This window comes from Pelophylax lessonae, assembly GCF_965119305.1.
Source record: "Pelophylax lessonae genome assembly, chromosome: 3".
Taxonomy (NCBI): Eukaryota; Metazoa; Chordata; class Amphibia; order Anura; family Ranidae; genus Pelophylax; species Pelophylax lessonae.
The window spans coordinates 27,664,918-27,691,087 of record NC_138770.1 but is presented as its reverse complement, the minus strand read 5'-3'; the positions used below and the strand labels follow the sequence as shown (position 1 = coordinate 27,691,087).

The 26,170-nt window shown below is 44.9% G+C and overlaps 2 protein-coding genes across 2 annotated transcripts in view; one reads left to right on the top strand and one right to left on the bottom strand.

Annotated features, from left to right (window-relative positions):
- The window catches only part of LOC309550260 (uncharacterized protein), a gene marked incomplete at both ends in the record, with an annotated part of 1,652,360 nt that overhangs the window by 16,590 nt on the left and 1,609,600 nt on the right, over positions 1 to 26,170 (top strand). The gene's annotated exons all lie outside the window — the stretch shown is intronic.
- The window catches only part of LOC309549847 (uncharacterized protein), a gene marked incomplete at its 5' end in the record, with an annotated part of 37,109 nt that continues 21,472 nt past the window's right edge, over positions 10,534 to 26,170 (bottom strand). Inside the window, 3 exons of the mRNA XM_082250345.1 lie at positions 10,534 to 11,509; positions 12,962 to 13,061; positions 22,981 to 23,036. Of these exons, the coding sequence (XP_082106471.1) occupies positions 10,784 to 11,509; positions 12,962 to 13,061; positions 22,981 to 23,036 (882 nt within the window). The 3' untranslated portion in view covers positions 10,534 to 10,783. The remainder of the gene's footprint in view (positions 11,510 to 12,961; positions 13,062 to 22,980; positions 23,037 to 26,170) is intronic.

The following is a 26,170-nucleotide window of genomic DNA, read 5'->3' as shown; positions in this document are numbered from 1 at the left end:
TGTGTGCACACGCCTACATGTAGTGAATGACGGGTCTGCCCCCTTCAACTTCTGGGTCTCCAAATTGGGCACATGGCTTGAGCTTGCCCTTTACGCCTTGGAGGTGCTGGCGTGCCCTGCAGCCAGTGTATTATCTGAACGGGTATTTAGCACGGCTGGGGGCGTTATAACAGACAAGCGCAGCCGCCTGTCCAGAGACAATGTGGACAAGCTCACGTTCATTAAAATGAACCAGGCATGGATCCCACGGGACTTTTCCGTACCTTATGCAGAATAGCAATGGATACCGACCTTACCCACCCATTGTTCCATTTTTGCTCTTTCTCACTCTTTTGGGGTGTACCCTCATTTAAAATTTTTGAAAAGAAGCAGTGTTGGCTACCTCGTCCTCCTCCTCAGGGCCAGATTAATGTAGGGGCTATTGGAGCTGCAGCTCCAGGCCCCTACCTTTTATATAGGCCCCGGGTTGGCCATATTCACTGTTACCGCTCTTCTGTCACTTGTAAACACAGAAGTCTGGCTTCTATGCTCGCTTCCCCAGGCAGCACCCTCAGAACCTCCCCACACAGCGTGAAGGCCGGACAAGGAGGGACAGTTGGCGATGCATGGATGTGTTTATGGGCTTCAGAGACAGCATCCCATGTTGAATTAGGCATGCATGGCTGCACCCTTCCTCCTCTGGGTGCATGGCAAGGCACGGCCCTTAAGGCCCTTCAAAATCCTCAGCACCAAGCCCATGATGCTGTTAATCCGGCCCTGGTCCTCCTCCACCGCCGCTTCCACCTACACCGCCCATAGGTGTGCGCAGCCTATTGCATTAAGGTGTGCACCCCAAAGTTGAAATACACATGCATGTGTTTGCCAGCAGGGAGAGTAATGTATCGGGGCCATGTACCTGTAGGCAAGGAGAAATAGAGCAGAGCAGGTCCCAGGGAGATCTTTCCCATCTCCTCACTGGCAATGCTATGTGCCCTAGGTGATTAGGGTGTGCCCAGGCACACCCAGCACACCCTGTGCGCACGCCTATGTCACCGCTAGGCTTGTGACGGTATCAGATTTTCATGCTGCGATTAATTGATTAAGGTTTTGCCACGGTATACGGTATTATCACGGTATTCTATTATTAAATTTAAATTATTAAATTTCCACCTCACTTCAATTTCATTGCTGAATTTAGGGGCTTTGGTTCACTTATGCACATTATTATATAGTCAGTCAGTACAGACTCTGTGAACCAGGCCTAAAATAGGTCATCAAGCAGTGTCTGGCCTAACTGGTGATAACTGGTTCTGGCGCTCGGCTCCGATCCGATGGCCTGGTCATTAAGAGGGCAAATCCTTGTGGTCAAGAAGTGGTTAAACCTGAAGGAGGTGTTGTTTATAAATTACTTTACTATTGCTTTAGGCCTGGTTCACATGTATGCGGGTTGGTGGTTCACATTTGCACAGGCATAGCAGCCCATTGATTTGAATGGGCTGCTATGCCCTCATTTTCCGCAGAAAAAAGGTGCATGCAGCATTTTTTTAAAATTCAGTGGCCTTGAAATCCATCCTGCTTTTGCACCATGCGACTAACCTGCAGTTCCTGCTCTGGCAAGCTTTCTGCATTTTTTGTATACGTGGGCACGGCATTTAAAAATAAACAGTTTGCGTGTGCAGCAACGGCAGGTAAGTCGCATGGTGCAAAAGAAGGATGGATTTCATGGCCACTGCATTTTTTTAAATTCTGCATGCACCTTTTTTCAGCTGAAAACGCAGGCATAGCAGCTCAAGCCCATTCACATCAATGGGCTGCTATGCCTGTGCAAATGTGGGCCCCCAACCCGCATACATGTGAACCAGGCCTAAAGCAATAGTAAAGTCATTAATTGGTTAAACCTGCAGGAGGACCGGTGTTTTTATCTATTAATGACTTTACTATTGCTTTAGGCCTGGTTCACATGTATGCGGGTTGGGGGCCCACATTTGCACAGGCATAGCAGCCCATTGATGTGAATGGGCTTGAGCTGCTATGCCTGCGTTTTCAGCTGAAAAAAGGTGCATGCAGAATTTAAAAAAATGCAGTGGCCATGAAATCCATCCTTCTTTTGCACCATGCGACTTACCTGCCGTTGCTGCACACGCAAACTGTTTATTTTTAAATGCCGTGCCCACGTATACAAAAAATGCAGAAAGCTTGCCAGAGCAGGAACTGCAGGTTAGTCGCATGGTGCAAAAGCAGGATGGATTTCAAGGCCACTGAATTTAAAAAAAATGCTGCATGCACCTTTTTTCTGCGGAAAATGAGGGCATAGCAGCCCGTTCAAATCAATGGGCTGCTATGCCTGTGCAAATGTGGGCCGCCAACCCGCATACATGTGAACCGCCAACCCGCATACATGTGAACCACCAACCCGCATACATGTGAACCAGGCCTAAAGCAATAGTAAAGTCATTAATAGATAAAAACACCGGTCCTCCTGCAGGTTTAACCACTTCTGGATCGCAAGGATTTGCCCCTTTAAAGACCAGGCCATCGGATCAGAGCGCCAGGACCAGTCATCACCAGGTAGGCCAGACACTGCTTGATGGCTATATAATAATGTAATGTGGGCTGCTAGGCGTGTGTGTGTGTATATATATATTTATTAGAGCTGCACGATTCTGGCCAAAATGAGAATCACGATTTTTTAGCTTGGAATAAAGATCACGATTCTCTCACGATTCTCTGTGTAACAAAAAAAAAAAAAAATTGGGATAACTTTACTGTTACGTTTTTTTTTTTTTTTTTATTCATTAAAGTCTAATCATTGCGTTTGAAAGACTGCTGCGCAAATACAGTGTGACATAAAATATTACAACAATCGCCATTTTATTCTGTAGGGTCTCTGCTAAAAAAATATATAAAATGTTTGGGGGTTCTAAGTACTTTTCTAGCAAAAAAAAAACTGATTTTAACTTGCAAGCAGCAAGTGTCAGAAAAAGATCCAGTCTTTAAGAGGTTAAACTTCCTTTCTCCCTGGCAGAGGGAAGGAAAAGATACAAATGTAATCATTTTTGTTTATAGTTAGGAGACTTAATGCTGAAAGGTGTTAGCTGAGTGAGTGAATGAGTCATCCAGCTCACTGAAATGTATCAATTCACAAGTCAGGCAGACTTGACAGAGAAACTCGGTATTTTAAAAATGCCACAATAACAATACCGTGGCTATGCAATACCGCGATATATCGAATTACCGAAAACCGGCATATGTCTAGTCACCGCCACATCCACCACCACCTCAACCTCCCTCCTACTCCATATGGGCCTCGTCCTTCAGAGATGAAGAAGAACATTGTTTTATTTTTCTGTTTTTTTTTGTTGTTTTAAGTTATTTCCCTATCCACATTTGTTTGCAGAGCACTTGCCATGCTCTTAATTACGTTTTGCTGCCATTTGCAGCACTCTAGCCCTTTCCTTTGGTGTTTTAGAGCCATTTTAGTGCCTTAAAGTTCGGGTCCCCATTGACTTCAATGGGGTTCGGTGTCCGGGAAAAGTTCGGTAAAAGTCCGGGACACGGACCCGGACTTTTTTTTAAAGTTCGGCCGAACCCGTCGAACACGGACATCTAGGTGTTCGCTCAACCCTATCTATAATATATATTGCAGTGGTAGGAGCTGTGGAGCTGGGGTTGAGCAGGTCTATGTGGTGCGCTATTCTGCCTGTTTGAGGATGCGGCTGGTAGCCCCGTCATCCCCCACTGGGGATGGATCCATTTCTGTTCTATCCGCTGTGTGGGGTGGGCGGCGTGTGTGATTGCTAGGGAGGGGAGGCCCTGCCTCCCTTCCGTCTCGCTTCGCGCATCACGGTCCTCTGCTCTCTCGATGCAGTGCCTCACTGCGCAAAATCCCTGTATGTGCATGCACCGCATCTGGGAGGTCGGAGGCTTGTGTTTCCGGCTGGGCCGAGTGATGTCACACGCTCTCCTCAGTGTGGACTCCTCAGTTGGGGCCCATCTACAAATAGTGGCCTTAGAGCAAGACAGGAGAAGGGTGGCTCATGTTAGCCAGCACTACTGGAAATACACATTTTGGGATCCCATTTTCAGAGAGTTTTTGGAATATCACTGACTAGGGAGGCTTACCCTATCCTTTACCGTTTAGAATGCTACTAATGGAATACATTTGTTAAAATGTTTAAAATAAGTATATTGATTTTTTTCTTGTCTTTTTGTATAGAAATCTTTTGTATATTGGTACTGAGCTACTGAAGAAGCGCAAAACTAGCGCAAAATATTTCTGGCTGAGTGTACCCCAACATCAGACATGCCCCGTGGTGTTGTTTGTCCAGTTTCTTTATTATAATTTAGGATACCCTGGTTGGGGTTCCTGGTTCTAACAATACTGTTGGGCAAAATATCTCCATCACTGAGGATGGCTGTCTAATTTGGTATCATTAATTGTAGATTTGTCTGTGTGTTTCTAATCATGAAATGCTTTTAAATGAATTGTAATAAAATTATTTAGAAATTTTTTAAATTGTTGTAAGACTATGGTGTGCCACTGAAGTCCATTCTCAAATACAATTCCTTTCTAATTAATATAGGATGAGGCACACATTTATCTTTTAGTGTCCACAGTACCACTCTGTAGTGACACTCTAACTTAACAAAAGTGAGTACACCCCTAAGTGAAAAAGTCAAATTTGGGCCCAAAAGTGTCAATATTTTGTGTGGCCACCATTATTTTCCAGCACTGCCCTAACCCTCTTGGGCATGGAGTTCACCAGAACTTCACAGGTTGCCAGTGGAGTCCTCTTTCATTCTTCCACGACGACATCAAAGAGCTGGTGGAGAGACCTTGCGCTCCTCTACCATCCATTTGATGATGCCCCACAGATGCTCAATAGGGTTTAGGTCTGGAGACATGCTTGACCAGTCCATCACCTTTACCATCAGCTTCTTTAGCAAGGCAGTGGTTGTCTTGGAGATGTGTTTGGGGTCGTTATCATATAGTTACATAGTTACATAGTTAGTGAGGCTGAAAAAAGACACAAGTCCATCCAGTTCAACCTATGATGTGTGTGTGTGTTTGCTTTTAACCGTACATTGTATACCCCTGTATGTTGTGGTCTTTAAGGTGTCCATCCAATAGTTTTTTGAAACTATCAATGCTCCCCGCTGATACGACTGCTTGTGGAAGAGAATTCCACATCCTTACCGCTCTTACAGTGAAGAACCCCTTACGCACTTTAAGGTTAAACCGCCTTTCCTCTAGTTTTAGTGAGTGGCCACGTGTCTTATTGTATCTCCTTTCTCTGAATAGTTTGTTCCTTATGCTAGGGTCGCCAGTACAGTATTTGTACATTGATATCATATCCCCCCTCAATCGTCTCTTCTCCAGAGAGAATAGGTTCAGTGCTTGTAGTCTTTCCTCATAGCTGATGTCCTCCATTCCCCTAATTATTTTTGTTGCCCTTCTCTGGACTTTCTCCAGTTCCAGCACATCCTTCCTGAGGACCGGTGCCCAGAACTGGACAGCATACTCCAGATGTGGCCGGACCAGAGTCTTGTAGAGTGGAAGAATAATCTCTTTATTTCTGGAGTGAAACCCCTTTTTTTATACAACCCAGTATTCTGTTGGCTTTGCTTGCGGCGGCTTGGCATTGCATGCCACTGCCAAGCCTGTTGTCTACCAGTACCCCCAGGTCCCTTTCCATCCTAGACTCACCCGGAGGTTCCCCCCCTAGTGAGTAGTTTGCTTTCTGGTTTCTGGCCCCCAAGTGCATTACTTTACATTTTTCTACATTAAATCACATCTGCCATGTAGTTGCCCACCCCGTTATTTTGTTCAGGTCTGCTTGCAAGATTTCCACATCCTGCATAGAAGATATTGGCATGCCTAATTTAGTATCATCTGCAAATACTGAGATTGTACTAGATATCCCCTCCTCTAGATCATTTATGAATAAATTAAACAGGATTGGTCCCAGGACAGAACCCTGGGGGACCCCACTTTCCACACCCACCCAATCCAAGAACTCCCCATTAATCACCACCCTCTGTACTCTCCCCTGGAGCCAGTTCTCTATCCAGGTACTCACCTTATGGTCCATACCTATCTTCCTTAGTTTGTACAGTAAGCGTTTGTGGGGAACGGTGTCAAAGGCCTTTGCAAAGTCCAGATACACCACATCCACAGGCTTACCTTTATCTAAGTGGCAGCTCACTTCATCATAGAAGGTTAATAGATTGGTTTGGCATGAACGATTTTTCATGAATCCATGCTGATTACTACTTATAATACCGTTTTCATTACTAAAGTCTTGTATGTGGTCCCTTATCATCCCCTCCAAAATTTTGCAGACTACTGATGTTAGGCTGACCGGCCTATAGTTACCCGGGATATATCTCGGCCCCTTTTTAAATATTGGTACCACGTTGGCTTTTTTCCAATCAGCTGGCACCATACCCGTCTGTAAACTATCCTTAAAGATCAAGAATAATGGTCTGGCAATCACCTGGCTGAGCTCATTAAGAACCCTTGGGTGCAAGCCATCCGGTCCCGGGGATTTATTTATGTTAAGTTTCTCTAGTTTAGCTCTAAGTCTATCCTCTGTTAGCCATGGCGGCACTTCCTAAAGGTGTATTATTTAGTTCGGCCTTACAAGCGGGGTTCGTGTTGCCCCCCGATTCCTTTGTGAAGACTGAAGAAAAGAAATTATTTAACACTTCCGCCTTTTCTCTGTCCTCTGTGGCCATTTTTCCTTTATCATCTTTTATGGGGCCAATGTGCTCTGGCCTCGCTTTCCTACTGTTTATATACTTAAAGAACTTCTTGGGGTTCTTTTTACTCTCCTCCGCTATATGTCTCTCGTGTTCTATTTTAGCCGCCCTGATTTCGTCTTTACATTTCTTATTACACTCTTTGGATGTTGGAATACTGCCCTGCGGCTCAGTCTCTGAAGGGAGGGGATCATGCTCTGCTTCAGTATGTCACAGTACATGTTGGCATTAATGGTTCCCTCAATGAACTGTAGCTTCCCAGTGCCAGCAGCACTCATGCAGCCCCAGACAATGACACTCCCACCACCATGCTTGACTGTAGGCAGGACACACTTGTCTTTGTACTCCTCACCTGGTTGCTGACACACACCCTTGACACCCTCTGAACCAAATACGTTTATCTTGGTCTCATCAGATCACAGGACATAGTTCCGGTAACCCATGTCCTTAGTATGCTTGTCTTCAGCAAACTGCAGGCTTTCTTGTGCATCATATTTAGAAGAGGCTTCTTTCTGGGACGACAACCATGCAGACCAATTTGATGCAGTGAATGGTCTAAGCACTGACAGGCTGACCCCCTTCAACCTCTGCAGAAATGCTGGCAGCACTCATACATCTATTTCCCAAAGACAACCTCTGGATATGATGCTGAGCACGTGCACTCAACTCCTTTGGTCTGTTCTGAGTGTAACCTGTCCTGTTATACCGCTTTATGGTCTTGGCCACCGTGCTGCAGCTCAGTTTCAGGGTCTTGGCAATCTTCTTATAGCCTAGGCCATCTTTATGTAGAGCAGCAATTCTTTTTACAGATCCTCAGAGAGTTCTTTGCCATGAGGTGCCATGTTGAACTTCTATTGACCAGTATGAGAGAGTGAGAGCGATAACACCAAATTTAACACACCTACCCCCCATTTACACCTGAGTCCTTGTAACACTAACAAGTCACATGACACCAGGGAGGGAAAATGGCTATATGGGCCCAATTTGGACATTGTAACTTAGGGGTGTACTCACTTTTGTTGCCAGCGGTTTAGACATTAATGGCTGTGTGTTGAGTTATTTTGAGGGGACAGCAAATTTACACTGTTATACAAGCTGTACACTCACTACTTTACATTGTAGCAAAGTGTCATTTCTTCAGTGTTGTCACATGAAAAGATAGAATAAAATATTTACAAAAATGTTAGGGGTATACTCACTTTTGTGAGATACTGTACATGCTATGTGTTAGAAATATCTTATAAGTGGACAACGTTGTGTAAAAAAAAAATGAACCATTTTCATTTTCTTTCCACATTTCCCAAAAACTTGTGTAAAAATTGACATATTCCAAAGATTCATTATGCCTCATAGCATATACGTTGGGGTTTTTGATTTCCAAAATTGGATAATTTTCAAAAATGTGATCGGTAGTCAGGAAATTAGATGTGTAATTTATGTCCCTAGAATGCCTGAAGGTGCTCCTTGGATGTTGGGTCTCTGTGGTCAGGCTGTGTAAAAGTCTCACACATGTGGTACCGCCATACTCAGGACGACTAGCAGAATGCAATTTGGGGTGTAATTTTTGGTATGTGCATGCTTTGTGTTGGAAATTTCTTATAAATGGACAACTTTGTGTAAATAAAAATAGGTTTTCATTTTCTTTTCACAGTTTCTGAAAAAAATGACATGTTCAAAAAACTCATAGTGCTCATAGAATATACCTTTCCAAATGGGGGTAATTTTGTGGGCGTTTCCATTGTTCTGGAGTTCCAGGGCCTTCAAGAAAGGTGATAGGTAGTCAAGAAATTAGATGTGTAATCTATGTTCCTAGAACACATGACAGTGCTCTATATGTGGCCAGGTGCAGGTAGTCAAGAAATTAGATGTGTAATCTATGTTCCTAGAAAACATGACGGTGCTCTTTATGTGGCCAGGTGCTCCTTGGATGTTGGGTCTCTGTATGTGGTCAGGCTGTGTAAAAGTCTCACACATGTGGTATTGCCATACTCAGGAGGAGTAGCAGAATGTATTTTGGGGTGTAGTTGCAAGTATGCATATGCCGTGTGAGAGAAATAACCTGTTAATATAAAAATGTTGTGAAAAAAAATCTTCATATTGCAAAGACCTGTGGGAAAAGATGACAACTTCAAAAAACTCACAATGCCTCTTACTAAATACCTTGGAATGTCTACTTTCCAAAAAGGGGTCATTTGGGGGGTATTTGTACTTTGCTTGTTTGTTAATGTCCCAAGAAAAGTGAGTACATCCGGTGTGATCAATTTTCAATGATTGGTACCATAGCTTGCAGACTCTATAACCTTCACAAAGGCGAAATAATATACACTGATTTGGGATATTTTAACCAAAGAAATGTAGCAGTATAAATCTTGGCTAAAATTCATGAAGAAAAATTACTAATTTACAAAATTTTATAACAGAAACTAAGAAAAACATTTTTTTTTCAAAATTTTCGGTCTTTTTTAATTTATAGCACAAACAAATAAAAAGTGCAGTGGTGACTAAATACCGCAAAAAGAAAGCTCTATTTGTGTGAAAAAAAGGACAAACATTTCATATGGGTACAGCATTGCATGAGTAATTGTCATTCAAAGTGTGAGAGCACTGAAAGCTAAATATTGGTCTGGGCAAGAAGGGGGTATAAATGCCCGGCATTGAGGTGGTTAATTTGTGTACAATACAGTACACAACGTGTTACATTATTATAACAAAGTATTGTAGAAAAGACCATAGAAAATGGGGGAAAGGAGAAAATAAACCTGGATACGAAGGTGACATTTGTGTATGAGGAACACCTTAACAATTACCACCATTTTATTCTCCAGGGTCTCTGCTTTCAGAAAATATATGTTTGGGGGTTTTATCTAATCTTCAGGCCCAAAATCTGCATTTTACCATGTGTGCAAAAATAATGTAAACACAGCTCTGGCAGTGAAAGGGTTAATGTGAGCTAGATGGGATCACTCTGCTGTGGTCACATTAGAGCTCCCCCTAGCTGCAGCCTGGTAATAACATTGCTAGGAGGTCTATTTATTTATCTGCTCCATACTTCCCATCTTTATATAAACGTCTCCTGACATTTAGGGGAAAATATTAGAACATTTACATAGCAATTCTCTCAGTGACAATGCATGTACATTCCTTCTGTGTGATTGGGGGTAAACAAAACAAATGTTATTCGGCTTTTTGCTGTGCTGGTCAAATGTATGACATTGATTTAAAATTGAAAATGTTGCATTCAGCCACTAGATGGCGTTCATTTCTATTATACATAGTGCCATCTATTGGACAAATGTGGTATCTTCTGTTATAAATCAATGGTGGGTTTAATATTGTTGGTTTAGATAATTTATGTTCTCTGATTTCTCCTGTATTCATGTAACCACAAAGGAAATGAAAGGGATTTTTTATAAAGAAAATCTGGAAGAATGTGACATGCATTTTCCCACCAAATATGACAAAGTCTTGCCATATTCAAGGTAATACAGTGATTTCCTATGATCATCAGCTCCATCTAGTGGCCATAATATGGCATTTTCCCTGAAATACCTCAATCAGAAAGAATAGTGCAATACTGCACTATGGACACTAGATGGATTAAAGGATCATAGAAAGGAATGTATGAAGTAAAATATAACCAACATTTCTCCAGACTGGACGAAAGCTTCTCACATTTGTCCACAAATCATTTTAAAAACAGACAAAAAGTGTTTGTGAAATCTTCCACCACAAAATGTACTCAGCCAATGAAAGGTGATGAGACGACTCATTTTTATTTTTCTCCTGCTATCAATGGCCAACACGGGACGACACTTCATCCATGTCTTTGGTGATCTCTGATCTCCTTATGAAGTGTTTCTTACATGATGAAGATCAGCCATGGAGTATATCTGAGGTGTATATCAGGGTGTGCTTCTTCCCCACATGTCCAGCAACATTCATATAGAAGACATTTCCCGCACTCAAGACACTAATACACCTTGAGGGTTGTGTGGGATCCCTGACGTACAGGAAGACAGGTCTTCATTGAGTAACAGTTCCCTCACTCAGGACAGGAATACAGCTTTTCCCCCGTGTGACATCCCTGATGTCTGTAAAGATTGGACTTCCGTGAAAAACATTTCCCGCACTCAGGACAGGAATACGGCTTCTCCCCCGTGTGAGATCTCTGATGTGTGACAAGTGCTGATTTTATTACAAAACATTTCCCGCACTCAGGACAAGAATACGGCTTCTCTCCCATGTGAGATCTCTGATGTGTGTGAAGATGTGACTTCATTACAAAACCTTTCCCACACTCAGGACAGGAATACGGCTTTTCCCCAGTGTGCGATCTCTGATGTGTGACAAGATGTGATTTTATTACAAAACATTTTCCACACTCAGGGCAGGAATATGGCTTCTCCCCTGTGTGAGATCTCTGATGTGTGACCAGACGTGATTTTATTACAAAACATTTCCCGCATTCAGAACAAGAATATGGCTTCTCCCCGGTGTGAAACAAGTGATGTATTTGAAGATTGGCCTTTTGTGAAAAACATTTCCCACACTCAGGACAGGAATACGGCTTCTCACCAGTGTGAGTCCTTTTATGCACAATAAGATTAGGTTTAGAATGGAAACACTTCCCACACTCAGTACAGGAAAACCTCTTATCTGTTGGAAGGACGACACCGTCCCTCACAGTCTGAGGTTCCTCAGGATAAGAGGAATACGATGGTCCGGCACCGTCCATCACAGTCTGAGGTTCCTCAGGATAAGAGGAATACGATGGTCTGGCACCGTCCCTCACAGTCTGAGGTTCCTCAGGATGAGAGGAATACGATGGTTCGGCACTGTCCCTCACAGTCTGAGGTTCCTCAGGATAAGAGGAATACGATGGTTCGGCACTGTCCCTCACAGTCTGAGGTTCCTCAGGATAAGAGGGATACGATGGTCCGGCACCGTCCCTCACAGTCTGAGGTTCCTCAGGATAAGAGGAATACGATGATCCGGCACCGCCCCCCACAATCTGAGGTTCCTCAGGATAAGAGGAATACCATGGTCCGGCACCGTCCCTCACAATCTGAGGTTCCTCAGGATAAGAGGAATACCATGGTCCGGCACCATCCCTCACAGTCTGAGGTTCCTCAGGATAAGAGGAATAAGATGGTCCATCTACACTGTGTGGTGGCGGATGGACATTTGAGGGAGCCGGGTTTTCTCCTGGACTATACTGTGTGATGTCCTCATCTTCTACTTTAAAGTCTGGAGACAAAGTGAGACAATCCTCTGAGGTTTTCCTCATCTCCCATCCATGTACTAAAATAGAAATAAAAAGATTATTACTAGACATGAGCAGATTGGTTCCCCTAAATAAGGACTCCGCCCACATTAGACAGCTTTGTCTCTGAGGATCTTACAATTCCCCCCTCAAGGTAACTAGTAAATGGGTCCTCTGATCTCCTACCAGTTCATTTCTTTATTCATGGACCTTAGTCAGAGAGTGAGGAAACAATGAGAACTGTCTTTGTGACAGTGATGAGGGGATTATAAGATGAGTGTCCCCTCCCCCTTTATCACTCATTGCCATCGTCCCAACAAAAGAAGTCCTGCACTTCCTTATTTAGTCCATGATTTAGTCATGAATAACAGTGGGCTGAGCCCCACCAGAGGTCAGAGAGTGAGGAATGGGAGGAGAACAACCAAGATAAAGGTTGCTGCCCCTCCTCCTCCAGAATCTCTCCCTGATGCTAGGCACATTCTCTCGATCAAGCGGGTTCCTGTCCTTCACCTAACCACACGTAACATGTGCACCAACTGCAGTGAGCCATTGTTTCTTAGAAGCATTGCCTTCTCTAAAGATGTCTGTGTTGGTCATCTGGGTGGTAGCGTCCAATCGGACAGCAGATCACCCAATGACATGTAAAGAGAACTAAGAGGAATGTGCATTTCTCCTGTCCTCTAGTCTCCTGGCAGGGTGGTTGCATCAGCACCACCTATGTAGGGAGGTCAACCTACATGTGCCTACAGAAGCTGTTCTTGGCATTAACTTACAATAATAATAAAACACTGAAATTCAGCAAGATAAACAGATGATTACCAAAAAAATGCAATAATGATAGGCAGTACATTATACAACATAATCTGAATTCCTGGCCAGCAACTGCTACCGGTTAGACCTAATAGGGCAGTGACCCTTGCTGGGACCTTCCAGCTCCTCTTTGGGATTATCCTTTACTGGAGCTTGAACAGGAGCTTTAGGTGCTTGGGGGTTATAGGTAGGCATAACACCCTTGCTTAAGCTATCATTTGTATTCTCATAGTAGTCTTCCAGTCCTCTGTAGAGTGATATTACATAATAGAATCAGCAGCATTTTTGTCTCCCGGATCTGGGGGGAGTTGGTGGGAATCACTTTAAGGACTGGAAAATACCACTTGACTGGAACCTGGACTGGACGGGAAGATCTACAGTGTTAGAATCCCACAAGGACCTGATGGGATAGTCTCTGCCCAACACACAGGGACTCAATAGATTCTGATGAAGGTGCTACCTGTAGACTTCAGGGCCCTCAGACACCACATCCTATACAGTGCCTTGAAAAAGTATTCACACCCCTTAAATTTTCCACATTTTGTCATATTACAACCAAAAACGTAAACTTATTTTATGTAATAGACCAACACAAGGTGGCACATAATTGTGAAGTGGAAGGAAAGTGATAAATGGAATTCTTTTCACAAATAAATCTGTGAAAAGTGGGGAGCGTGGCCTGAAGCTGTATGTGAGCGGACGTGTGTGAGCGGTGCTCTCCCGGCTTTCCTCCGTACATACATTCCTGTTGCTGACATATCATGACACTGAACCCCGTTACTTGCTGCTGCTGCTCCGGGACATCTGCGGATCATGTCGCCTCCCCGTAAGACCTCTGAGGCGGCGGCAAAGTTGGACAAATTCAGCCAACAGGAGGGAAGCCTGCAGGCCCAAGATGGCGACTCCCTATCCTCTTCTCCCGCCTCGGCCGCACCGCCCCCGGATCAAAGAGCGATCCTGGAAGCTATTACTGACTGCAAGGCTTCCCTTACCTCTAAGTTGGAGGAGATGAGGATGGACATCTCCCTCCTCCCGCAGGATCTGCAGAAGCTTCGAGGCCGAGGAACGCATAGGCTGCGTGGAGGACGATCTCCCCCCGCTTAGAAATGTAGTGGACCAGGCCTCCCGCAATATTACTTACCTGCTGCACAAACAGGACGATCTGGAAAATCGCACTTGGCGCAACAATCTCCGGTTCATTGGCCTGCTGGAGGGCACGGAGGGTACCATCCCAGCCACATTCTTGGAGGACCTGCTGGTTAAGACCTACGGTCAGGAGGCATTTTCACAGGCTTTCGGGGTGGAGCGGGCACACCGCATGCCACCGGGGGCACCCCCAGGGTGTTCATCGCTAAGTTTCTGAAGTTCAGGGACCATGACGCAGTTCTCAGGCTGGCCTGGGAGAAAGGCAATATACATCTGGAAAATCATAACATCTTGGCCTTCCCTGACTTCTCTGCAGAAGTTCAGAAGCTGCGTAGCCACTTTACGGAGGTTAAGCGGCGCCTGAGGATCCGCAAATTCAAGTATTCTATGTTGTACCCGGCCAGATTGCGGGTGGTTGCGACGATAGAGTTCTGCTACTGCCTGGTTAGACCAACTTCCATGAGTACTTTTGTTGCTGGTTCTGGCTGTTTTGCTTTTCTGTTGATGTGCCTTAGGACACCCGGACCCTGCACTCCCCTGGACTGATCTCCATCGTGCCTCCTGTGACTGTGTACCTCTCCTGCCATTGTGGGGCTCTGAGACCCCCCATTGTTGCACTTTTTTTCAGCCTGTTGAGGGGGTGAGTGGGGGGAGGGGACTTTTCATTTTTTCTTCCACTTTTTTAATTTTTTTTTTCTTTTATATGTACTTTTCATTTGTTTGTTGCTGGCTGTTGGTCTCCTGTTCCTATGCAGCTCCCGGGCCTGGGAGCTAGGGGCAGCTACCATTTCTGCATACTGTATATACCTGTCTTATAGCTGGGGGGCACCTCGGCTCACACTGAAACATACATCTTTTTTCACCATGTGCTCACCTACTGTTGTGTCCCGCATTTGGGACCCCTCTTCGGAGAACTTTCCCCCCATTTTTTCTTCTGTTTTGTTGCCACCAAGGATGGAGACTGCTGCATTCCACTTTCAGTGGGTCCTTGCCTCTTGCTCCAATGTGGTTACCTGTTTTGGGATGCATGCCCACACAGGTTGGGGACTGTGTTGGGCTGGGTGGGGGGTTATTATGTATGAGTTTTGTGCTACCCACTTACTTATGATTGTTTTATTGCTCTCCACAGCTGCTATGTGGGTTTTTTTTGTATATTTTTGTTATGCTGCAGGTAGGGGTGCTATCTGCTCTGGGGCCTCTTGATCCTTTGCTTCTATACCTTATACTCCATTTTCTCCCATGGCACGGTTAAAATTGCTCACCTGGAATGTGCATGGCCTGCACATAAAGTCAAGAGGACAGTTGTTTTCTCTTATTTGAAGGAACAACGAGCGGATATTATTGCTCTGGTTGAAACCCACGCGGAAGGCCGACTGTTGGGTGCCTTGCAGCGCCCATGGGTGGGCTGGTCGTTCCACGCCTCCCACTCCACGTACTCCAGGGGGGTTACACTCCTTATATCTAAATCGATGCCACCCAGGAGGTGGTGACGAATCCCCAGGGCAGATATATTTTTGTTTGTGGCCAGATCAGTGGGCATGTTATATTGATTCTAGTATGGTATGTGCCTCCCCCATTTCATGCCACGCTTCTCAGCGAGGGTTTGACGTTTATGTCCAGGATGGCCGGGATGGCTGGGACCACTCTTGACCCCTGCCTACCGTGACCATGATACCCGCTTTTTTAGACTGCTTCATAGTTTTCATTTACTGGACTCCTGGCGTCATCTACACCTTACAACCCAGGCCTACTCCTGTTATTCGGCAACCCACTCGACCATGTCCAGAATAGACTCCATATGGATCTCCCAGGTCCTATCCCCTAAGCTTATTGGTGTCCGTTTTGGTCCTCGCTTACTGTCTGACCATGCCCCTTATTGGATTGAATTATCTCCATTTACGGACCCCCCGACCTGCCATTGGCACCTGAATCCTTTCTGGCTCATGACTGTCCCTCGGGCTAGGGTACTGGCTAATGGCTGGACGTCTCGGCCGTTCTCCCTCTCTCGGGGGGGGACACGGCAGGGCTGTCCCATATCTCCTCTCCTGTATGCCCTTGTGGTGGAGCCCCTTGCCATAGCCATATGTTCGGACCCTGACATTCGTGGACTGCGCTGTGGGGACTTTGAGGAAAATATAGGCTTCTACGCCAATGACATGCTCTTGTATCTAGCCGACCCCGGGCTGTCCCTACAAAAAGCCCTGTTGACCATTAAGCAATTTGGTGCCTTTTCCGGACTCACGGTCAACTGGGACAAATCCCAGATTCTCCCCGTGGACGTGTTCCCTTCATCTGCAGATCAGACTGACCTTCCACTGACCCGAGTGGCGTCTTTCAAGCATCTGGGGGTTATTGTGTACCATTCCTTAACCGACTATATACCCCTGAACGTTGAACCACTGTTTGACCGGGTGAAGACCAAGACTCAGACCTGGGCACGCCTACCACTGGGTGTCATGGGGAGGGTGGGTCTGATCAAGATGATTCTCCTACCCAAAATTCTCTATGTCCTGTGGCATTCACCCACCTATATACACCATACAAGTACTATGTAATTTTGGATAGATTGTTGAAAACTTTTATGTGGGGAACAAGCAGACACAAGCTAGCATGGAAACATACCCATAAACCCACAAAGCTGGGCGGTATAGCCGTCTCAGACTTTGCGGCCTATTATCTTGCAGCCCAGCTCTCTCATCATTTTCATATTGATAAACAGGATTGCCATAGGTATCTCATGCTGGTTTGTGGTCACAATGGTGCACAGTTCCCTCACCCTTTCTGTGATATACTTAGAGGGGTGGGCAGCTCTCCGCTGACTGCCGATCGTGGTGGTCTCCTATTCCAGCACAGATGGGTCTTGGACCTGGCAGTCTCCAGGACGGGAGACACCGGGTTCCACTCTATGACTCCTCTGTGGTTTAATAGATTATTGCCGGAGTTCTTGCATCTCCCTGATCCGGGTGCTTGGTTGTCTGGAGGGATATATTTGCTTTCACACCTGCTTTCGGAGGGCACAATTAAATCATTTGCCACCCTCCGAGGGGAGTTTCAGCTCCCGGCCTCTATGCACTTCCGCTATCTGCAGATTCAACATGCCATTTGGGCGCAATTTGCCAACAACCCTCCAGCCTTACCCTTTGTTTGACCTTTTGGATGTGCTTAGGTGTCGGGAACATCAAAAACTTATCTCACTGTTATACGAAATGTTGCTCTCTAAACCTATGACTGCCCTAGCCTATGGCATTCGGGCGTCGTGGGCGGAGGAGGTCGGGGAACTGGATGATGAGGATTGGTGTGATGCCCTGGAGGCCTGTATTGGTGTCTCCAAAACTCTCTGGTAGACTCACACAGATCTATATCACTCATAGATCATACCTCACTCCAGTGATGATGGCTAGGCTTAATCCCTCCCATTCCCCTATCTGCCACAAATGCCTCTTGTCTCCAGGTACGTTCGGGCATCTCATATGGCACTGTCCACACATGCAGGGTTTTTGGTCGCAAATAATCCAGTTCCTACATGACTGCATGGGTTCTCCGGTATCCCTGGACCCCAAGCTATGTCTCCTAGGGATATTCCCTGAGGAGGACATTGACAAATATACGCAATGCTTTCTCCGTGAAACCCGGTTTACTGCCAGGAAATTGATAGCCTGTACCTGGATACAACCTTCCCCACCCAACCTGGCTGCCTGGCTGGCTGACATTAATGGTACTCTCCCCTACAAGAAAGTGATGTTTATTAACAGGGGTGGTTTGAAACGTTTTCATAAGATATGGGATAGATGGCTTGAGGCCTCCTCCACGTGTACTCCTTAACGTGTGTTACTCCTACTGATCCGGTCCACTCCGCTCCTTTTTCCCCTTTATGGATTGTCCCATGCCTGCTTTGGATGCTATACTTCATCTGTAGTTAGCTGCTGTGTTTATATCGGCCATGTTTATGTGTTCCCCGTTCGTTTTTTTTATGTAAGCTATGGCCTGTAAGGCAGTTTTTTGTGATATTTGTACTTTTGTTGTCTATGTACTATTTTTGTACTGCACAAAACTTATTAAACGTTTGCTTTAAAAAAAAAAAAAAAAATCTGTGAAAAGTGTGGTGTGCATTTGTATTCACCCCCTTTACTCTGATATCTCTAACTAAAATCTAGTTGAACCAATTACCTTCAAAAGTCACCAAATTAATAAATAGAGTCCACCTGTGTGTAATTTAACCTCAGTATAAATACATCTGTTCTGTGAAGCCCTCATAGGTTCATTAGAGAACCTTAGTAAACAAACAGCATCATGAAAGCCAAGGAACACACCAGCCAGGTTAGGTTATATTAAAAAAAAAAAAGCTTTGAACATCTCATGGAACGCTGTTCAATCCATCATTAGAAAATGGAAAGAGTATGGTACAACTGCAACCTTACCAAGACATGGCCGTCCACCTAAACTGACCGGCCGGGCAAGGAGAGCATTCATCAGAGAAGCAGCCAAGAGGCCAATGGGAACTCTGGAGGAGCTGCAAAGATCCACAGCTCAGGTGGGAGAATCTGTCCAAGGGAGTATGAAGAGCATAGCAATCCCTTGTAGCAGATTCCCCGAATAAGAGACAAGACTCTAGATTGAGGGTGAAGTAGAACTCTTTATGGAACAGTCACACATAATTAATATAACATATACAGCATGGACCTCCCCCTCCTAATCATACCACCACACACAGGCCAGGGGCCGCCCGATTACATTACCATATGCAGATGGAATTGTATACAGAAACAGAATAACCCTGAACTATTGGATTGTATGGAGAGTAGTCGGCTGGGTATATGCAGAGACACCGTCCCCGGTCAAAAATTGAAAAGTAAATTGGGTCCAGGTGTGCAAGTGAGATGTGGGAAAAAAGGGAAATGGGAGTGTTGAGGGGAAAGTGATCAAGCACACCTGGGCAAAAGGGGATTTAATTGTGCCACATACTCGCTAGAGAGAAAATCTTAAAAAATAACAATGTTTTATTTATACACAAACATTTGTTTTATACATACAAATCTTAAAAACAGGGATAGTCAATATGGTGATACATGTATACAAACGCATATCCTGATACAGAGGTATACACTAAGGTTCGCTGGCTTGATCACTTTCCCCTCAACACTCCATTTTGCCTTTTTCCCACATCTCACTTGCACACCTGGACCCAATTTACTTTTCAATTAACCTTACATAGTTACATAGTTACATAGTTACATAGTTACATAGTTAGTGAGGTTGAAAAAAGACATCAGTCCATCCAGTTCAACCTATGATGTGTGTGTGTTTGCTTTTAACCGTACATTGTGTACCCCTGTATGTTGTGGTCTCCAAGGTGCCCATCTAATAGTTTTTTGAAACTATCAATGCTCCCAGCTGATACCACTGTTTGTGGAAGAGAATTCCACATCCTTACCGCTCTTACAGTAAAGAACCCCTTACGCATTTTAAGGTTAAACCGCCTTTCCTCTAGTTTTAGTGAGTGGCCACGTGTCTTATTGTATCTCCTCTCTCTGAATAGTTTGTTCCTTATACTAGGGTCGCCAGTACAGTATTTGTACATTGATATCATATCCCCCCTCAATCGTCTCTTCTCCAGAGAGAATAGGTTCAGTGCTTGTAGTCTTTCCTCATAGCTGATGTCCTCCATTCCCCTAATTATTTTTGTTGCCCTTCTCTGGACTTTCTCCAATTCCAGCACATCCTTCCTGAGGACCGGTGCCCAGAACTGGACAGCATACTCCAGATGTGGCCGGACCAGAGTCTTGTAGAGTGGGAGAATAATCTCTTTATTTCTGGAGTGAATCCTCTTTTTTATACATCCCAGTATTCTGTTGGCTTTGCTTGCAGCGGCTTGGCATTGCATGCCACTGCCAAGCCTGTTGTCTACCAGTACCCCCAAGTCCTTTTCCATCCTAGACTCAGCCAGAGGTTCCCCCCCTAGTGTGTAGCTTGCTTTCTGGTTTCTGGCCCCCAAGTGCATTACTTTACATTTTTCAACATTAAACCTCATCTGCCATGTAGTTGCCCACCCAGTTATTTTGTTCAGGTCCTCTTGTAAGGTTTCCACATGCTGTATAGAAGATATTGGCATGCTTAGTTTAGTATCATCCGCAAATACTGAGATTGTACTCGATATCCCCTCCTCTAGATCATTTATGAATAAGTTAAACAGGATTGGTCCCAGGACAGAACCCTGGGGGACCCCACTTTCCACACCCGCCCAATCCGAGTACTTCCCATTAATCACCACCCTCTGTACTCTCCCCTGGAGCCAGTTCTCTATCCAGGTACTCACCTTATGGTCCATACCTACCTTCCTAGTTTGTACAGTAAGCGTTTGTGGGGAACGGTGTCAAAGGCCTTTGCAAAGTCCAGATACACCACATCCACCGGCTTACCTTTATCTAGGTGGCAGCTCACTTCATCGTAGAAGGTTAATAGATTGGTTTGGCAAGAACGATTTTTCATGAATCCATGCTGATTACTACTAATAATACCGTTTTCATTACTAAAGTCTTGTATGTGGTCCCTTAACATCCCCTCCAAAATCTTGCAGACTACAGATGTTAGGCTGACCGGCCTATAGTTACCCGGGATATATCTCGGCCCCTTTTTAAATATTGGTACCACGTTGGCTTTTTTCCAATCAGCTGGCACCATACCCGTCTGTAAACTATCCTTAAAGATCAAGAATAATGGTCTGGCAATCACCTGGCTGAGCTCTTTCAGAACCCTCGGGTGCAAGCCATCCGGTCCCGGTGATTTATTTATGTTAAGTTTCTCTAGTTTAGTTTTAGGTCTATCTTCTGTTAGCCATGGCGGTATTTCCTGAGGTGTGTTGTTTAGTTCGGCCTTACAAGCTAGGTTTGTGTAGCCCCCCGATTCTTTTGTGAAGACTGAAGAGAAGAAATTATTTAACACTTCCGCCTTTTCTCTGTCCTCAGTGGCCATATTTCCTTTATCATCTTTTATGGGGCCAATGTGCTCTGGCCTCGCTTTCTTACTGTTTATATACTTAAAAAACTTTTTGGGGTTCTTTTTACTCTCCTCCGCTATATGTCTCTCGTGTTCTATTTTAGCTGTCCTGATTTCATCTTTACATTTCTTATTACACTCTTTGTAATGCTTAAATGCTGCCAATGACCCCTCAGTCTTGTATTTTTGAAGGCCTTTTCTTTAGCACTAATATACATTTTTATGTTGGAGTTTAGCCACCCAGGGTTTAATTTTGCTCTTTTAAATTTATTTCCCTTTGGAATGCACTGGTCAATCCCTTTGTTAAGTATGCTCTTGAAGCACTCCCATTTTTCCTCCGTGTTCTTTGTTCCCAGGGTTCTATCCCAATTGATATTTTCTAGCAGTGAGCGCAGTTTTGGGAAATTGGCTCTTTTGAAATTCAGCGTCTTAATATTACCCTTGTGCTTCCTATTACTGTAATTAATACTGAAACTTATTGACCTATGGTCACTGTTTCCTAAGTTCTCCTGTATTTCTATATCCGTGAGCAGGTCTGCATTGTTAGTAATCAGTAGGTCAAGTACTGCATTGTTTCTTGTCGGTGCATTCACCATCTGACCCATGAAATTTTCCTGCAAAACATTTAGGAACTGCCGAGCCTTGGCTGAGTGTGCGGTTCCTTCTGCCCAGTCTATATCAGGATAATTAAAGTCCCCCATTATAATGACATTTCCCATCCTTGCTGCCAATCCTATCTGTAAAATGAGGTCCACCTCCCTCTGGTGGGGGGGCCTATAGCATACGCCCAATATTACCTTCCCCACTGTGCCTTCCCTTTGAAGCTCTACCCATAGGGATTCTGCCTCGTCCTTAGCTCCATTATTAATATCATCCCTCATATTTACCTGTATACTGTTCTTAATATACAAACATACCCCTCCCCCTTTTTTACCTTCTCTATCTCTGCGATAAAGGGAATACCCCTGAATGGTCGCCATCCAGTCATGAGAGCTGTCAAACCAAGTCTCAGTTATCCTCACAAAATCTAAGTCCTCCTCAAACATCAGCAGCTCTAGCTCTTCCATCTTGTTGGCCAGGCTTCTGGCATTGGTATACAAACCTCGTAATTTTGACCGTTTACAAATATCCTCATTTGATGTTTTTAGGCTGCTCTTGTGGTTTTTCCCCGTACCCACCCTGGGTATAGGAGCTCCGAACACCCTACCGCTAATGCCCCCATTTCTGCCCTCTGAATCTTGCTTTTCACTGGCTAATTCTACATCTGTACCCTCCCCCCCATTCCCTAGTTTAAAAGCCCCTCTAACTTTGTGGCCATCCTCTCACCCAGTACGGCTGCACCCACCCCATTTAGGTGCAAAGCCTGAACTAATTATCTGGCCATCTGGACAGAACAACTTGAGGTCATTAAAATTTAACAATGGGACAGGCAGATTTCACACAATACACATTCAATAGGGAAAGCCTGTCTGACATTGAAGGACATGGAATACACATCTAGGTGTCACAGACTCCATGGCAACAGGCCACAGACCCACAGTGCAAAGTGGGATCAAATCTCCACATTTCCTGAGAGCCACCGTTGACAAATATCACTCTCCCATCTGAAGCCATCCAAACCATTCTCTCAGCGTCCCCCAAGTAGCTGTCCCTCACTCCCAGTGACGGTGAACACCGTCACAACACCTATGGTGAAAAGTAACATTTTGCTGCCAGCTGAATCCCAGAATCTCTATAATTCCAGTCAAGATACATAAATTGTGTCTGCAGCACAGAGAAGGAAGATTATCTGAGAGAAATACAGGAATACAGGACGGGGAACACAGCTCAGGAAAGTGACCAGGGTATTACAGGCTGATATCACCCAGTCCCCGCCCTACTCTGGACCAATCAGTGAGCAGTATGGGTGGAGGAATGTATTTAGTGTTAATGACCCACCTGTGCTGATCTCTGTAGGAGTGTCCTCCTCTATAAATGTCCCCGTTATTCCATCCTCCTCCATAGACTGCTGATCATCCCTCACATACTTCTCTTCTTCTTCTTCTGTTTTAACTTCAATTTTTAGATCTATCAGATCTTCACCCTAAACCAAGAAAATATCAACTGTAAAATATAAGCTGACATAAAATATCCACACATTGCTCCCACACGTCCATGTTCTAGATACTTTGTCCCACCAACCTTATAACACTGAGGGATGGTGTGATCTTCCGGTGTGGATTTCCGGGAATACAGAGGACGGGGACATCTCTCTGGTGGGTTCCTGGTATTAGGTGGCTCCATCATATCCTTGTGTCCTTCTGAAAACTCCTCCATCACTCCATACTCCTCATCCTCCTCTTTATACTCTTCTTTAACATCAATATTATCATCCCCGAGGTTTCCTCTCTGAATATATAATAAAACATTTATTGTAACAAACATGCTGTATAAGAACTACCAATAATTGTCACTCGTCTACCTGATGGTGAGGGATGGTGTGACCTTCCTGTGTGGAATCCCGGGAATACAGAGGACGGGGACATCTCTCTGGTGGGTTTCTGTAGCTGGATGACTCCTCCATGGTGTCCTGGTACAGATCTTTGTGTTCCCTTAGAAACTCTGACTCCTCCATCACCCCATCCTCATCATCCTCCTCTTTTATCTCATCTTTAACCTCAACTTTAGAATCTCTCAGGTTTCCACTCTGAATATATAATAAAAATGACATCAATGGTAACAATGCAGATAATGTACAGATCCTAATGATACTATCAGTGATTGTTCCTCATCTACCTGATGATGGTGAGGGATGGTGTGACCTTCCTGTGTGGAATCCCGGGAATACAGAGGACGGGGACATCTCTCTGGTGGGTTCCCATTACTGGATCCATCTGTAGGAAACACACACACTGACTGAATACATTGTTTCTATGTGTTTATCAGATGATGGGGGATCTAGGTGGAGCCTCCGTACTGCTCTCTCCTTTACAATAAAGTCTCCTCTTACCCGGTGATGTGAGGGGCGGCTGATTCTCCATCATGACGTCCTTGTAGAGATCCTTGTGTCCTTCTAAATACTCTCACTCCTCCATGGAGAAATAGACAGTGACATCCTGACACCTTATAGGAACCTGACACACACAATGATACAGTCACCATCCAGACACATCCCTTGTCTGTTACTGGATAATGTCCCAGAATTCCCAGCACCGCTCACCTCTCCTCCATGATCTCTCTGGTGACTTCTAGAATCTTCTTTGTATTTCTCTATTCTATCAGGGAGGGAGGTGGAGGCAATGTGATGGTCATATGATCTCCAGACTTCACAGGAGGAAAACTCTAGATCTTAACACAAATAGTAAAATTAAATCATATTGCCAGAATCCTCCTCATCTCTCAGGTCAGGTCTCTATTTATTAAAGCCCCACCTCAGACTGAGGTATAATTTACCCACACAGGAACCCCACAGTACGCAGAGTAAAAGCTTGTTGCAGGCATTCTGACATCATTACATACAACGCAGGACCAACAGACCCACTTTTGAAAGTGAGAATTCCAAGGGTCCGCCCACATCCTAAGAGCATGAGAAAAAAAAGCCAGATGGATGGACATTGGGGGGAAGAGCTGTGAGGTCAGTGTGATGTCATAGGACATATAGACTTTGAATGCAGGAACATTTATTTATATGAGGCCCCCATACAAACCAAATCATTGTTTCTGGGTGCGTCCTACCTCTCCTACACTGAAGAGTGAACTTTGACCTTTACCATACCGAAATCTGTCAGGAATGTGTGAAAGTAATCTCTCATGTGATCAGGTGACGTGCGGAGGAACGGAGTGTAAATAGCAGACAATTTTCTCCAGAGCTCCTAATGGTGGGGATGGATTTTGCTGCATGTTTTTCATCCCCCCCCGGGTCACTGCAGGTGTGGAGAAAAGCTGTGTAAGTGGATATGGAGGAGAGATGAGGAGATCCAGGAATCAGGATAAAGGTCAGGACAAGCAACAGACGAGCGCATCCAAGAGATGAAGCCGGGGTCACTACACAGAAAATCAATCCAAGGAAACAACAGGCAGGACGAGGAATAGCAAGAAGGAGCTCAGCGACAAATGAGAATATTGCTCAGCCAATAGGAGATTATCTCAGCATGACTTACATAATGAAGGAGATGAGGGGGAGGGGAGGTGACCATAGATACATGGAAATTCAGCTAGTTCAGCAGGGATCGCTCACATTTCCATCCATGTGTGGTCACTGCCGGATAAAAGTCACTCATTCAGCAGCTGCAGCCAATAGCTTCATCACTGATCTGTGTATTCTGAGAGCGGAGGAGCGCCCCCCATTGTCAGAATACAATAGTGCAGCGGGGAGAATTCCCCCATCCCCCTCCAATGTGTGGATGGGGGAATCGCTTCAGTTTTTTTTCACTCATCCCGCTGGCTGAACGATAAAACTGAACCATGTATGGCCAGCTTTATATAGCAAGATATATTATTCATCAACTGATCCCCCTGAAGGGGTTAATCTACATATTACCTCCTCTGCCTCCAATTCCTGCATTGTCTTCTCTTTCCGTCCTACCAAATGGAATGTCCTGTCAGAATCTGACATCACTTCCTGTCTGTATTCCATAGAGACTTCCTGTCTGGTTAGAGGTGAGATCACCACCTTGTGGAGCTCAGAGGAACTGCAGCCCTGAGAACCGTCTGGTAGTGTGAACACAGCCTTGTGCTGTGTGTGTATGTACTGTATATCCTTCCCCTTTCTCTCCTCCCTGAGTGTGTATGAAGAGGTGGAGCTCCTGCTGGAACAGCGATCGGAGGAGGAAGCCGAGTCTAGGAGGGAGACTGACAGAAAGAGCAGCAGACTTGCAGGAGTGAGCGAGGAGGATCCAGTTCCTTTACCATCGGAGGTGAGGAGAGTGTGAAGGATGTTTGTGACTCTGGTAGCTGAAAAGCTGGGAGTCATTGCTCTGGTGAGTGGGGAAGCACTACTAAGGGGGCGCCCTCACCATCACGTGTGTAAGAGATGGAAGAAGGCGTGGCTACACTACAGCTGGCACAGTTTGGAGCACGGAGAACTTTCACACCTTATCAACTTTTTATTCATTTGTGGACTTTTATGGAGCAACAGAACTTCGTTGAAGTAGGTGCAAAGTGGAAGCAGTGGACTTGCAGAGAACACTATATTGAGAAAAGAATATTGTATGATTACATGAATCTGCACAGGTTATT